We start from the raw sequence: 15,854 nt of genomic DNA on the forward strand, positions 1-15,854 counted from the left end.
CTGGTCATGTCAATACTGCAGTTACTTGTGCGCAGCGATACATAAGGCCAGCACATGTGCTTATATTAAATACCACAAAAATTATCTACTTCTCCTTAGAGTGGAAATACTAACTGTTTAGGAAATATTTTCAGAAAGCTGTAATGAATGCAGGAGCACAAAGTAGGACGGAAAAAACGCGTACAAATTCCAAAAATACTCTGACATTAAGTTTGTACATATTTAGGACATCTAGTTGGATCAACTTCTAAAGAAAGAAGTTCTGAATTAATATTAATATAGAATAGCTTGTTATTTTTAAGAAGTTTGGCATTAAAGACATTTGGAAGATGTCGCTATATCCCTTTGCAGATTGAGAAGGAAAATATTTACCCATGTTCTTTCTTCAGTGTGTCTACTAAACCAATCAAATCATTAATCTGAGTCCTGAGCTCTTCCACAGAAATTTTTTCATCATCTGTTTCTCCTTTAAATTGGATGTCTCCAGGAAAAAAGTTGAGTATAACAGAACTTGGTCTCTGAGATGAAGATGGAATTGGTGGACTGAATGGAGACGGCTGAAAAAATAAATCAGTAGAAAGCTAAGAAATGAAGTTTTAATGAACTGACCACTTAGAGCATACAGGTTGTACTGGTATGGGAGTTGCATGTGCACAAGTTTCCTTCAGTTTCTACCCAAAAGGCAAAAAACAATGTCCAGTTCAAACGGACTACTGTAGTATATGAGACAGTTCTTTTATACAGCTCTTTATTAAGCATTTCCCTGAGGTTCCTGCAGTTACTAAAAAAAGTACTCACACTAGAGTTCTCTACACTTTAAAAAAAAGTGTGATTTAATGGAGCCATTGGTTCATTATAAGCACTCTTTTGTGCACCTTTCTGATCTGCTCAGTTGTTCTGTCTGTCGGAAGACTAAAGGCTGAGCAGACATGAAGCTTATTTAGGAAATACCACCATAGTTTCATGCTACCTGATACAATAGTTCTCATCAGAACTGATGCACTTCATACTAAAGTATAAATGAACTTTATACTAAAATTCCTACTATGAACTTTATACTAAATGACACTGCTCACTTGCATTTAAATACAATAATTTGCATTTAGATGGTTGCATCAATCTAAACTGGAAATATGAGCAAGATGAACAGAACACCTAGCTGCCTGGTACTTCTCTAGCTGCTTGGTATCATACCTTTTTTGTTTCAACTGACTTTGGTTTGGCACTTTCTTCTTCTTTCTGCACCTTCAAATTTTTTTCTGGACTCACGTTTTGACTTGCCTGGTAAACCATTCATAAAAAATGAAAAGGTTTTCAGAATTAAAAAAAAATTAAAAAGTAAATAAAAAAAAGAACTGTCACATGTTTCTAAAGATGCAATAGTAAAAATAAAAAATAGAATAAAATAACCAAACAAATTGCTAGACCACCATAGTTTTCTTTCCCTGACAGTCAGAACTTTCCTTCCCCGCAATACTCATTCAGCTGAATTTAAATCAAACATAGGAATCTTGGGCAGGATTTTCAAGCATCTCTGCAGTACTGAACAAGTTCTTGATGCTTTTGGGAGCCTGTAGGTGCTTCCATAAACACAGACATTATCAGACAGTAATTGTAGATGGTAACTGGCACAACTGAACTATACACCACCTGATGATATAATTTGATTTCAAGGGCTCCGCACCACCTGATTCTCACGGTCTGACAATCTCATGTCTTAGCACATGAGATCACAAGTCCTGCCTTACAGCAACATTAAATTACAGATTTATTGTGGCCAAAGACTATATATTGTCAGGCTTGTAAGGCACTAAAGACACTTTCAGAGTTGTGTGTATGCACAACACCTGTTTCATCATCAGGGATGCTAGAAGAGCTGAGTACTTACTGCAGTAATACCCCACAGAACAGAAAGACTCCTTCAGCTACAACGCAGTTGTGTCGTTTCTCTTACGTACGCTTCCCTCCTGGGAATGGATATTCCTGTAGACAAAGTCTATAGGAACTGAGCCCCTGCGGCATTTTGCATTTCACTCTCAGGTAAATGGTTCATAAGACTGTTTCCCAGTTCAACCCTGTTTCCTGGGAAGTTAGTTCTTAGTTCACTGCTAGGGAAACACACCAAATATACTCACAGGACTACTGCTATGGAAACGTGAAGGCAACCTCCTACCAGGCATCTTGGGTCGGTTTGCAGTAGGGTGCGATAGATTATCTGAGGTAGCTATTACATCATCAAAGCTTAACAGACCTAGAAAAAGATGAAAATACAGACCACCGTCAAGACCAGAAGGTTTTGCTGCATTCTTTTTTATCACTTTTTTCCTTAAGACGAAAACAAAATATCAGAATTCTTATCGTTTCATAGATTTTCAGCATATACAACACGAGCCATACAAAACAGCTACATGACTTTGGCGTATCTGGGAAACCACATTTTCCCCCTTGAAAAAAATTAAGAGTTAATTCAACTAGCATTTAAATTCAAGTTCTCAACAGAAGAAGTGCTGTAGTAACATGGCAGCATAAACCAGACCTAAGAAGCATCTGGAGAAAGATATATTTATGACTGGTTTTTTGAGAGGTGCCATATTCAACTACTTAAGAGAGCGTATTTTCTGCTCACTAAACGTGCATGAAAAGCACGAAAATCCAAGTTTAGTGACTAAGACAAAAAAATAAAAGCAACATGGTAAAGTACATGTTGACCAGTTGGTGAACGTAAGTTAACAAGACATTAACTGCAAACGTTTCTGTGCAGGGCAGTTTTTTCCTATGCAGTGCTTTGTCTAAAGAAAATACACGACTTCACAAAGTCTGTAATAAAACATTTCAAAACTCCATTCTCATACTTTATTAAATCATACAGATCTCTCTGCTCATTAGTTTCTTTATGCTCTAGGTAAACTCTCTCTTAGATCAGTAGAAATTCTTTACATCCTATGGGAAAGGACAACCTTTGGAAAAAAAACATTAATAGGAAGAACAGAACATACCTAATCTAATAACATAAGTAGTTCACCTCGTTAACAACTCAACTTCTTAACTGTTTAGTAAGAATAATAATAATAATAATACTTACCTGCCAACACATGTGCAATGAGATAGGTTTTTATTTAAGCATCAGCGTAAGATTATGGGTATTATATACGTTTTTACAACACAAATTCATTAGACTTATTCTAGAGACTCTAAATGTTTAACTAAAATGCCACACAGCATTTACTACGGGCACCAAAAGTAACATTCAAGGTTTGGTGGGGGTTTTTTTTGGGGGGTGGGGTGGGTATTGAGGGTTTTTTTGGCAACCTCTGATTTTTACATGCCATTATGGATTTATCAGACAGAAGCTATTATACTTCTTCCCGTATTTCTCATTCATTTTGAAGCTATAGCAAGAGGTCAGATAAGAAAAAGAGTCCTAAGAACACTGAGCCAGACCGTTCATACCACTTCAGTGTTTGGATGACTTAAAAGCACCTGATTGATCCAAGTTTTACTCATGCATTGTCAAAGCTAATTTATACCTGTAGGAACTAAGTTTTCCACTAAATGTTTTAACTGATTTTAATGTCTTCTACTCTGCGTTACTATCCTTGAAGTCCTTAAAATATTCACATCTTTCGGACATCCCTGAATGTATCTACTTCATCATCTGTTGCCTTGTTGAAATGCAATCTGTAACCAATCAGTTTTGCTGCTTTTTAATTTTATTAAAGAGAATGTAAAGATAGTCTTTTGTAAACATGTAATCATATTTGCAATTTTAAAAAGCAGGGAAGAAAAACAAAGAAGGAAGAAACAGAAGAGTGATGAATGGCAAGCGGCTGACGGAAAAGAGGATGAGGGAGAAATAAATAACTATAAAGGTATTTCTGTTGTACTCTGCGCCAATGAAATACTTAACATATTAGAAGTCAACAGTGACCAAGGGGTATACCTTCATGTTCTTTACTCAGCCGTCTGTAATCCCAGAGCACTAACCCATGCCAAAATGTAAATCAGGATTTACATTAGTTAGGTATTATTAAAGAGGTAACAAGAAGGCAGGAGGAAAAAAAAAAAAAAAAATATATGCCCTATCCCCCATCTCAGTATTTTTTGCCTTTAAACGACGCTCCTTTTGCCATTCTGCAGAAATGACAAACCATTTGGCAGTAAATTTAAATAAGAATTGTAAATTGAGTTGCTGTTATGATTGTAATGCCAGCCCTGTCTCCATGAACAAAGTAAACATCAGGCATATTAAGAACATTAAGAACAATGCGTACTTCTGAAAAACCCCGCAGTATTTGACAAGGCTTGAAGATGAAGACTGCTACAGTCTTGAATTGGATATGATTTAAATATAGATGGTGGGATGGGATGGGGTTTTTTTCCCCCCTATTAGTAAGAGATTCTAAAGGAAATTGCTCCACCTGAGACAATAGCTCAGCATAAAAATATTACCCGCACATTACAGTCAGAGGGAATTCTGACTGCACTTGCATTTTCCTTTTTACCTTTCCATTGTGTTGCTTTGGTATAAGGAAGAAATTAAACACAGGCTGGTGGGGATTTGGGTTTGTGTTTTTGGTGGTGGTGTTTGTGTTTGTTTGCTCTGTTGCAGGTTTGGGGGGTTTTGTTTGTTTGTTTTTCTTTTCAAACAGCATTCTTAATTATTTTAGGAGAAAGCTTGGCCCCACTGAAACCAACAGAGATACCAGTGAAACCCACTGAAAGATAACAATTTACACCCATTTCAATCAATAAAGTGATTTATCAATCAACTTTCTTACAGACAGCCTGTGAGTAATTGTTAAAGGGAATCCCATCATAGTGCCAAATGAGCAATACCATATGTCTGGGGATAATTTGAGTCAAAAAATGACTTTAAAGCTGAGCGAGAGCACCTTTCTTTCTAGAAAGATGAGCTAATTTAAGCAGTTACTTCGGACAGACTATTAGAAACATCTCTTCTGCAAGCTTAACATGGATCCATACATAACAGAACTGCTAGGAGCTTTAACAGAAACAATTAGGTGAGAGGTTTTGTTAAGATTTGTGAATGCTTCAGGTGTATGCATACCAGTTTGTCTTAAAAAACCTTCACAAAAAGAAGCAAAGCTGAAGAGGTGTCTAAAGAAATTATGGTTCCAACGTATCATGTGGCTGGGGTTTAAAAACCCATGATAGAAGTGAAACGTATCCAATATTTTAGAAGACAAGACCTCCCATTAACCTGCAGACTAAGAGAAGATGGCAGCCCTTTTTCCTATTACTTATCTTGCTGAGATTACACCCCAAAAATTTAGGGGACAGATATAAGCTTTAGAATATTTAAATTTGCAGTTGAACAATAGTAAGGTATTTGCTACAATTAAGCATGTGCCTAATACATGACTTTCACAAATACTATTTTACAAGACTTATAATACTAAATATGCAGCTATGAAGTCTTTGGCTAATTTGTGCTACAGAAAGATAAAGCCATTTAACCTAAATACACCAGAAGTCCTACAGATAGTGTTTATAGTGAAATGTGTTCAATATGTTTGGCTTATCAATAGCTGGACTGTAAAGTTTTTTGGGTTTTCTTTTTACCTCTACAAGTTGCTAATTGAAAAGTAAACTGAAAGTAACTTCTTGTTTAACAGCTAAGGAAAACAGGCATTCAAAGAAACAAAAAAGCATTTTAAACTGAAACCCAAAAATTTTAGTATCAATAACTGCAACTGAAAATTACGCTTATGAAGTTAAGAAGAGGCTATGTGTATGGCATAAAGCATTTGGATTTCCTTATAGATTGTTATCTTACCAAAATGGAGAAGGGTAGGGTAATTTCCTGACACGTAAGAAGGGAAACATGGCAAACAGGATAGGAAACAAAATCTGGAAAGAAAAGTCAAGGAGAGGAATGTCTAGAAAAAGATTCTGAACAAAAAAATTATTTTACAAAGCAGGAAAAAGAAACATTTGTAGAAGAAACAGAATTGCTTTACATGTTCAGCATACTAGTATTACAGCTTTAGTATTTTACAGTACTTTAATTCTAACCAAACAGAGAAACATTTATGCCATTTTTCAAATAAAGCTTTAAGAGGAGGTATTTCAACATGATCAATGTTTCTGAATGTTTTTGAGTGTTTGTCCTTATCTGGTGGCTGGGGGGCCCAATTTTGGTCTGGGTTGGGTTGTTTTTTCCTATAGATACAGAATATTTACAGCTTTTCCTTAGGCTAAACTGAAAGAGGCTGAACCTTCACCACACTTCACGGTCAAACTAAGTTGCAAAAAAATAAACCCACACTTAAAAAAATTGGTTTTCTAAAAAATCATTCACTTCAGGATCTCAAGCTAAAGGAGGAAAAAAAAAAAAAGGGAAGAAAAAAAGAGACCCTGGTAACAGAGTTGCCAACTCTAGCCATACAATTCTCCCCATGTTTTAGTATCTAACCTAGTTCTTGTAAGATTAAACAACCTTAAACTTTATATAAGGACCCAACATCTTTGGGGTTTTATGTAGTATTAGCTGCTGCATGGAGTATTATGTCTTTAGCAGCAGAATGCATACAGAGACATAAAGCATGAGATTCATTCTATTTTACTGGCAGGAGTTTGGACTAGACCCCTTTCACAAAAGCAGTAAAACTACAAGTGACTTACGCAGATAGTTTTAAACGAGGACAATTTCACACAACAGAGGACTTTTGAAACTTTCCTCAAGTAGCAGCTCCTTGACACTGTCAGTGCTGCATCCCCACAGGACTGCCTGAGCCTCCTTTGCTTGCTCTGCACCGAACAAGGACCACTGAACAGACCTCACCCACTTGCCAGTTCCCCACTCCCACCCCCTGTGCACCTAGGTATTAAAATCTTGAATTTCTGTGAGCCTGTAAAATCTTGTGTCAGCAAACAGGAATTCATAGATTTTTTTTTTTTTAATCTGTATTAAATTAGAGATACACATATATATATATAGTATCTAATATCACAGCCACTATGTTGACACTTTGGTTGAAGATGTCAAGATAACTGCACCTAAAGAAAAAGTTCCATGTTTTCATGGGGAGCTTTTTCCTGGGGATAAATGATACTATGGTATACACTAACACATCTAGCACAGTCCTAGAGATAAACATCTGAGTAGTAGGACAAGGCTTATATTTTTAAGGCAAGGTTGTGCATCGCTCTTTCATTTCTCAGCTTACTTTGGCCTGAAAGTGTTTCTTCCGTACCCACACTCAAACTCATCTTTAAATAGATGCAACAGTTAAACTGCCAACTCAAAACCTTTAACACAAGGCATATCACAGCGTATGCACAGATTTTACTGGGGAATAAAAAAAGAACTTATAAATACTTTAGCGTATTTATAAGTAACACTGACAGTATTTGTAATATTTCTAGGATATTCTAATACCTACTGAAATCCATCTTTTTGTGGTTCAGAAAAATATAACTTCTGTATTAAAAAAAAAAAAACATACATGAACTAACCTTCCCTCATACAAAACATTTAACCTTAGAATCATATTTTTAAATGCCTAATGGAAAAAAATCAGTACTACTCCTTTCTATTCATAAACTGCTTCATTTTTTTAATGCATTATTTTTATCTTGCAGGTTAATTCATTACACTGTAGGATCAACTATTCTACAACATGAATATCATAATCGGCCTTAAAAAAAAAATCAAGTTATACTACAATTTCAAAATGTATTACTACTAAAACCTCTTTGGAGATGAACAATCGTATTTGAGATATGCAAGCCAAACACTGCAGGTACAATTCATTAAAGCTTCTTCTGCAGTGGGTAGTCATACAATAAAAACAATTGAGTTTAAAAAAAAAAATGCCCAGAGCAGATGATCTCTGCTTAAGAGGCACACAGAGGACTGAAATCAGTTGTGCTGTCAAGTCAAGGACAAAATGTAACTATATAATAGCTCAGAGAGCCTGATCATCAATGTGGGTGCTTTAACCAGTATCACGGTTTTTACTGGACAAATTTAGATTTAAGGAGATGCCAGGTTTGGCTAAAGGTGCATTAAGCAAAGCCATAAGCATGAAATTCAAATGTACAATATAGCATGCTGGCCCAAATTTAAGGTGTGATAAAAGTCATAATCTAGAACAGCTATGAACTTAATCACAGAATGCTGAAGGTAATGGTATTACTAAAAATATGCAAGTTAGCTAGAAAAGCAAAAGTTATCTGAAATGCAGGAGCAGAACAAAACAGAACCAGTCAGTAAGGAAACCAATTTCATAAAAACACAAGATAAAAGTGACAGCAAAAATACATGCTTTCAAATTAGAAGAACAAACCATTGCCTACGTTCCTCCCTTCCTATCATGAAGCCCTGTTACAACACAGGGCTCATTCAACTACCTCCAAACAGCCTACTGACATCTGTTCATCGCTTGCTGACTCTTACCTTCAGCTACTTACAGCAGTTCTAAAAAAACGGACTTTCTACTGAACAGGCATAATTGCACTCTGTGGCATTTCGAGTAAATTACTTAAAAAGCTTGTTCTAACCTTGTAAAATACTGCAATCCAAACAGAAAGACCCAAAAGAACTTTTTATTCTTTTCTTACCTGATTCTTTAGAGCTCTTTACCACAAGTGAATCTACCTCTACTGATTTTGGTCTAAGTGGTAATGGTTCAGAGTCTAACTTTGGTTTTGCTACTGGCTCAACTTCAGATTTTGGTCGAAGAGAAACAATTTCTCCATTAGATCTGTAGTAAGAAAAAAATGACAAGACATACCTAGTCAAGAGGTTAAATAGTTTACAACTGAAACATACCAAGAATTAGAATTAAATGGAAAAATTTCAGTAGATTTTATCATTTTCTAAAGCCTTGCTTAAAATCAAGTCTTTCGGAGAGCAATTCTACTCCTGTAAAAGCCAATTTTTCTGTTCCAGCTCTTGCAGACTTGTCAAACATGTACAATCCCCTTGTAAAAATAATCCAAAACTTTTACTACACAGCACATTGTGGCACTTTAAATCTAAAATATTACACTTCAGTGCAACAGAAAACAAGAGAGCTGAATAGCACCTTCAGTAATATCTCCTGAAATATTCAGAAACATACTCAGACTCCTTGACATCAAAATCTTCCTGTAAAGAAAAAAGCTGCCAAGAACAAGTTATTTCTTTCTGGGTATAGAATAAAATACCTTGTGTATATGGCTTTTATTCTACCATGCATTCTTTGCGTATCTGGTCACATCATCCAGGGACAAAAAAACCAACCACCAAAACAAACAAACAAAAAGAACAGATGACATTTTCCTTTACAATTCTTGCCATCATTTATGCCTGTGCTGGTTTTGGCTGGGGTAGGGTTAATTTTCTTCGTAGTAGCTAGTATGGGGCTGTGTTCTGGATTTGTGCTGGAAACAGTGTTGATAACACAGGGATGTTTTTGCTGCTGCTGAGCAGTGCTGACACAGAGTCAAGGCCTTTTCTGCTTCTCACCCCACCCCACCAGTGAGTAGGCTGGGGGTGCACAAGAAGTTGGGAGGGGACACAGCCGGGACAGCTGCCCCCATCTGACCAAAGGGATATTCCACACCATATGACATCATGCTCAATATAGTCAGCATAAAAATAAAGTATATAAATGGATCAGTTGTCAGCTATTTAAAATTTTCAATTACTAAAGGACCACAGTTTACTACAGACCTCTGTTTAACTGCACATGTGTATCCCTTTATATCCATAATTATTTTCTAAGATGGGGGAGGGGAAAGTGACTTGTGGTTTGGAAAAAAAAAAAAATCTTTACTTGGGAAACTCCAAAATACCAAGTGATATAACACAGTTACATACTGAAAACCTAAACAGCAGTAAAGTGGCAATGGTCTAACTCTTCATTTGGACATCCAATGTTCCCAGGGCTGTGCAGGGAGGGATCAGAGGCAGCTCTGCCTAGATTGTCCTCTGTTGGAGTCAACCATTGAAAGTGTGTGCCTTACCCACGCTCCCTTTCCCCACTGCCCTCCCTCCTCACTGTTTTCTCCCTTTAGATATTCTTCCTTTTGGTTCAGCTGTACAGGACCAGCTGTAAGAAAAGACAAACCTTGACAAATGTTTGCTGCCACCCTGTATCTTTGCAGGTATTTAAGGTGCAAGGTCTTTGATGTAGCAGCTGTCTGCTCCTTTATTCATACAAGGCCAAGTGCATCATGACCTTACTTTCACATGGTTCTTTCAAGTCAACTAAACATCCCAAAGGGACAGTTACCCATCAGCAGTTTATTTACAGTTTCAGGTTAGGAGCTAGCAAATACTTTGATGAAGACAGAAAGGGAAACTGGGGGCGGGGGGGAACGTATTGATGTAAAATTAGTCTTAGTGAAACACCACAAATAATTGTTTCAAATTCATGAGAAAACTTTTTTTAAAAGTGGATCTGAAAGAAATAGTGAGCGATCACTTGCTATTACCATCCCTGTTTCTCCAGTAACTCAACTGAGAATACTCAAGACAGAGTATAAAGACTGGGTGTGGTTCTGTAACAAGTGCTTTCTTCCCCAGAAGAGCACATGAGCAACAATGGGTACATTTAGCACAGGTACTAACTGTGCTCAACTCTTCCTTTCCATCTATCCTGTTCTATATAAAGTGCTGAAACATTGGACATTGACGCAACTCAAATCTTCAGGTTTTTTCCAAACACAATAATAATTCTCAAGCGCCACGTCCATAGATTCTTTTACACCATACTGCTACTGTAGCTACAACTTCTTCATTATGGGGCAGGCTTAAAGCAAAGCAACCCACAGATTTGTAACTTGATCTGCCCCATGCTTAGTTATGCTGTAATATTTACTCTGAGATGGATTCAATGTCTCAAAGAATTAGAAAGTTCTAAGTTCGCATTGATAAAGACTTGGAGAACCAAGACACTGGTAAGTGTATGGCAAAACTTATCCTTGCATCCTTTTCACCCTTAAAACATGCATTTCTTCCCACCTCATCCATGAAGGAAGACCGACCGACAAACCAAATAGAATATACTTGGTGTATATGATATAAGTTATACTGACTTGGATACAGATGATGGCAAAACAGGTTTATCTGGACGTTTTGGGTGCAGAAGCCCTGCTCTCAGTAAGCTGTTAGTCTTGCTTGGAGGAATAGGCTTCTTAGGTGGTACTTGAGGAGCCTGTGGCTTCAAAGGCTTCTGATCCAAAGCTCCTTTTTCATCTGACAAAATAAGTCACCGTAACATTTTAAAAACCCCTGTTGTCTAGAATTCTTAAAATGCTAATCAATTAGAAAGCAACTGCTGTCAGAAATACTTTCTTTGAAGATCAGATAAAAGTGAAAAATAGGTATGCAAGTGTCTTAAGTGATACCTTATCAAAACACACAAACTACTTACCTGAACTTACAAAACATGTTAAAGTAAGCAAAATGTCTTTCTACTGACATGAAACAGTAGTAAGAAATTATGGATTCACATTATTGCACTGCAAATGACAGCTAAGAACCAAGAATCTCTCTGTACTGCTACTGCTTTCTTTTCTATGAATTCACCTGATCTCCTCTTAAAAAGGTAGGGTTTGGTTTTTTTATTTTGTTGTAACTAGACTTCTTCCATACACAAAAGCAGCATAACTTGTCTATGGAAAAAAGGGAGGAAAATGAGTATTTACCTGAGTAACTGAATTTATTTTAGATAAAGTCTACCTTCCTACAAATTCAAGATACAAATTAAGTACGGATAATCAACCAAAAAAAAAACAACCCTGTTGTTCAATGCGTACGTGACCTAATTGAATATGGTCCAGAGGAGCTGACATATAACATATGGGACACCGAAGAATTCAAGCTGCTTCACAAATGTTAGTTGAATAGTCTTCAACCCATGTTCCCTAATCACACCCTGTGGGATATCCAGAGCATGCCTTCTACTTTTCCGTGTAAAACTACGCTACAGCTCAGTCAGGCATGCATAAAGCACTGAGGATTTAAAAGATTGTTGTTAGGTTACAGTAAGGAGTTACAGTCCTTTACAGTTACTGCCCTTACAGGGCAGTAAATCAGTAAACTGGGATGGAGAGGCTGACCTTCAGCTTTGATTCTCTCCATCCTCCCCTCCTGTGACTTTGCTTTTAACCAACTATTGGTCTAATGTAAAATGTTTACATACGCTATGGATTTGGGGGTAGGGTTGGAAATTTGCTTCAGCTCCATCCCAGCTAAGTGCCTGAGCTGCCAGGTCTATGACTGACTTCCTTTGGACAAGTCCTGCAGCCGTTGAGTGTCAGCCCTCCAACCCTAAAATGGGAAAACACTGATATTCTTTCGGAGGAGTACTTGGAAGTAAACAGATCATAGAGATACTTCTGCAAAAAAGCACTACCCAGGGCAGAATTATCCTCCTTCTTTGGGACATTTGAACATTAGGAGGAGATATGAACAAAAAACCTAAACTGGTTGGCATCTCCTTCCAGTCTCTCTTAGTATCGAGTGAAAAAAAATTAAGATACTGATGTAGTGAAAGGATTTTGCCACACGGTGGTGCTGACTGTCCTGTGTAAAACAGCCTGTTAACAGTGCTAGCCACTTCTGCCTACTGATCCTATATGCAAAATTTAAATTTTAAAAGCCCAATAGCAGTTAGTATTACTGAAGATCGATTAGCTTTATTTTAGCTATGCTGAACACAAGTTCAGAATTACGCTTTTTGTTTTTAAGAATAAGTGAATTCATGAACAGGGCAGAAAAAATGCTGTCATCAAATTGTATCCTGAATTATCATCTGTCAGTTTTCCCTTCAATTACTCCCACTCAAAATCTGAATATAAAAACCGTCCACAGCTAAGTGGAAAAAGTTAATACCAAAGGTCAAGATTCACCATGACACCACAGAAACTGGACAATTCTGCTGGACAAAATGGCATGCCTCGTTTAGATTCTGTTCCGCAGTGAAAAAGATAAGGCTTGGCTAAAAATGAGCAGTTTAGCAATGGAAATAAAAATACTAATCTGAAGACATTTACGCTGGACAAAAATTTCTACATGATACCACTAAGTGTCCTTCACTATAAATACAGAAATACTTATAGGAGTATTGCTTTTAATTTTTGATCATTTTTTGATTGCAGTTAAAGGCAGATTTATTAGTCTCCCAATAGGCATAAAAAATATTACATGGTTTGATAGCTTGTGATTAGAGCTGCTCAATTAATTTTATTTTGAAAACTAATTACAGTACAATTTCATACTTAATGAATTTAATCACTAGTATCAACATGGTTATTTTTCCACAAGTAAAACTGCACTGATAAACGGGCATTTCTTCTAGTAAAACACTACTGCTATCTAAATAAGTAACTTAAGACCTGACCTTCAACTGAATACAAGACAAACTTTTCCTCAATCATTTCCTCTACCACAGTAAAGGATGGTTCTCTACCTTACTTAATTTTTCAGAAGCTTTCATATTCCTAAGCATTTTGGATGGTGTCACTCAGTATTTTTTTTCCTATATTCCTCCACGAATAGTTGAACTCAACTATGTAAAGGTTAAGACCATAGTACAAACAGAACCAGTCTAGAACTAAACTTACTTCAGTTTAAATAAACTTAAACTTAAAGAGCCAAGTGATCAGGTTCTCTAGAATCATACAGCTGATCTCAATTCACACCTGAAGATACTGTTCCAACAGATAAAGATAACTTGTTTGCTCACATGCAGAGGAAACAGCTGATTTTAACAAGTATTCTTCATATGAAACACTTGAGAACGTGCTTTGTTTAAAATGTGGGTTATAAAAACTGCCCAAGGAAGCCAAGAAACCCATCGAGCAGGCTTACTTGTCAAAATGCTGTTTAGCCAACGGTCAGCCATAGTTCACGATTCACAGAACAGAGTATGTTTTTGTAATATGGTTAAGCTGCAGTGACGTCAGAATTTCTTCTTTAAGACCCAACCAGCATGTTTGTTTAAGCTTCTGACTTTTAAACACAATCAAAACAGTTTAACAGTTTGACTTGGCAAGTTTTTCAAATACGAAAAGAAGCCTTTTAGAAATGTGTTCGGGTGATAATAGTAGCTTTTCTTCTGAAAAAAAGGTGTCCTTTAAATTTTAAAGAGTGGTAAACACCTCCAAATTTTGTGGAACTGGAAAACATGGAATATAGCAAGAATTAACAGGACAAGAAATCTCAATTTCTGAGCATTGTGACTGTAACGTCTGTCTAACGAGTGTTGTAACTGTTCCGTGTATTTCTTTCAAAAGTATTTTCCATCAGAGACTGATTTTGGCCAAAACATTCAGAAGCAGCAGCAAACATTTTCATTTCTAATAACTTACTATTGCTATTCAAAACTGCAGTCACTATCACAGAACTGTACCTAAATGAATTCAATAGTAACTATGTTATTACGCAGTGCAATCAACATTTTTCAGAATGTCATGTAATAACAAGAAATACACATTTCATGAAAGTGTAGTTGTTCTTTTAATCAGTCTAAACGCATTCCCATAACATCACAGACACGACAACTTCAGTAGGTGGTATCAAAAGAATCTGTATGATGTCTTCCAAACAGGCACCTATTGCACAGAGCAGCCAAGCTAAAAATTGTAACTCATTTACATAGTCTGAAATTCACTATGGAGAAAACTGGTCTCACCTTTTTCTTCAGGCCTCAAAGAAGGGAACTTCTTCTCTCCAGTTGGCAATTCAGGCTTTGGAGCTGAATGCAAAAAACAAGCTTAGACATTTCTCAAAGAGCTTTAATTATCTTAGTTACTAGCTAAAAATATGACATACACCAATTTGTGTTATATTTTCTCCTTTGCAAGGAGTGTAATACCATTTATAAACACTCTTTTGAGTCCAAACTGTAGGCCTGCATTAAAATGTTTCCAAAAGTAGGCTCCATCATCATTTTGAAAAATATATAGCAGCAGCGTAATACATAAAGCATAAAAAGTAACCTCAAACTGTGACTACAGGTGGCTGCATTACTAGGAAATAGAAAGCTACTTCTGAATTTTCTTTTGAAGTCATGCATTGCTTCTGAAATTTAGTATTTCCTCAGACAACGTACCACCATACATATATTACGTACCTGGAGTTTTAACTGGAGGTGGAGGTTTCTTTGGCTTCTGCAAAATGCAAAACAAACAAAAGTCAAATAAATAAACAAACAGATATTCTCTATCGAAGACAGCCTTGTTTGTGTTTTGCATACTGTAATGTCTAGCTTGTTTACTAGCTGATTTCAAAGTATTTCACAAAGGAGGCAATCAATTCACAGACGGGAAACACAGAGAACTGGAGTAATTCCTCTGATATCTCCCAAACAACCAGTTGCAAAAACAGGAACAAAATGCAGGTTTCTTCAAATCTCAGGTCAGTGCTTCAGCAACATGCATAAGCAGCAGAGGTACAAAGAACTAAAAATTAAGAATTACATCTTTCTAGCCCCAAAAATTGCTCTGATCACACCCATTTTAATTTCAATATGTAAACCTCAATCTGGGTTAGTACAATGCAAGTTTAAAGGAGTAATCAGGTAAATTTTTGAACCAAAAATGGTCACTTTCACTGAAAAAAAAAAAGGTTCTAAACTAAATATCGAAAGAACTATTTCAATTAATTGACTGTTAAATTACAACAGTGTAAGACAAAAAAATAGCAGCATTTGCAAAATAAACACACGAAAAACATTGTTTTGAGCTTCCTTATCACTGTATATTTAAGTGAGGAAAACTACTCTAGCCATTCAAAATTTTCAAAGTATTATGGTGCCACAGTACCGTACATTGAAAATAACTCTATTTTAAAATGCAGTCACTAATCACTTTCCTTAAACTGGTAAAGTTGAATT

The 15,854-nt window shown here is 36.4% G+C and overlaps 1 protein-coding gene across 1 annotated transcript in view; it reads right to left on the reverse strand.

Annotated features, from left to right (window-relative positions):
• Nucleotides 1-15,854, reverse strand: part of CD2AP (CD2-associated protein) — a 65,438-nt gene that overhangs the window by 2,485 nt on the left and 47,099 nt on the right. Inside the window, exons 11-17 of the mRNA XM_009319736.1 lie at nt 15,093-15,129; nt 14,652-14,714; nt 11,050-11,209; nt 8,587-8,729; nt 2,136-2,251; nt 1,195-1,281; nt 373-557 (exon numbers count right to left, since the gene is read on the reverse strand). Coding sequence (XP_009318011.1) covers nt 373-557; nt 1,195-1,281; nt 2,136-2,251; nt 8,587-8,729; nt 11,050-11,209; nt 14,652-14,714; nt 15,093-15,129 — 791 coding nt within the window. The remainder of the gene's footprint in view (nt 1-372; nt 558-1,194; nt 1,282-2,135; nt 2,252-8,586; nt 8,730-11,049; nt 11,210-14,651; nt 14,715-15,092; nt 15,130-15,854) is intronic.

This window comes from Pygoscelis adeliae, unplaced genomic scaffold (genome assembly GCF_000699105.1).
Source record: "Pygoscelis adeliae isolate BGI_AS28 unplaced genomic scaffold, ASM69910v1 Scaffold121, whole genome shotgun sequence".
Taxonomy (NCBI): Eukaryota; Metazoa; Chordata; class Aves; order Sphenisciformes; family Spheniscidae; genus Pygoscelis; species Pygoscelis adeliae.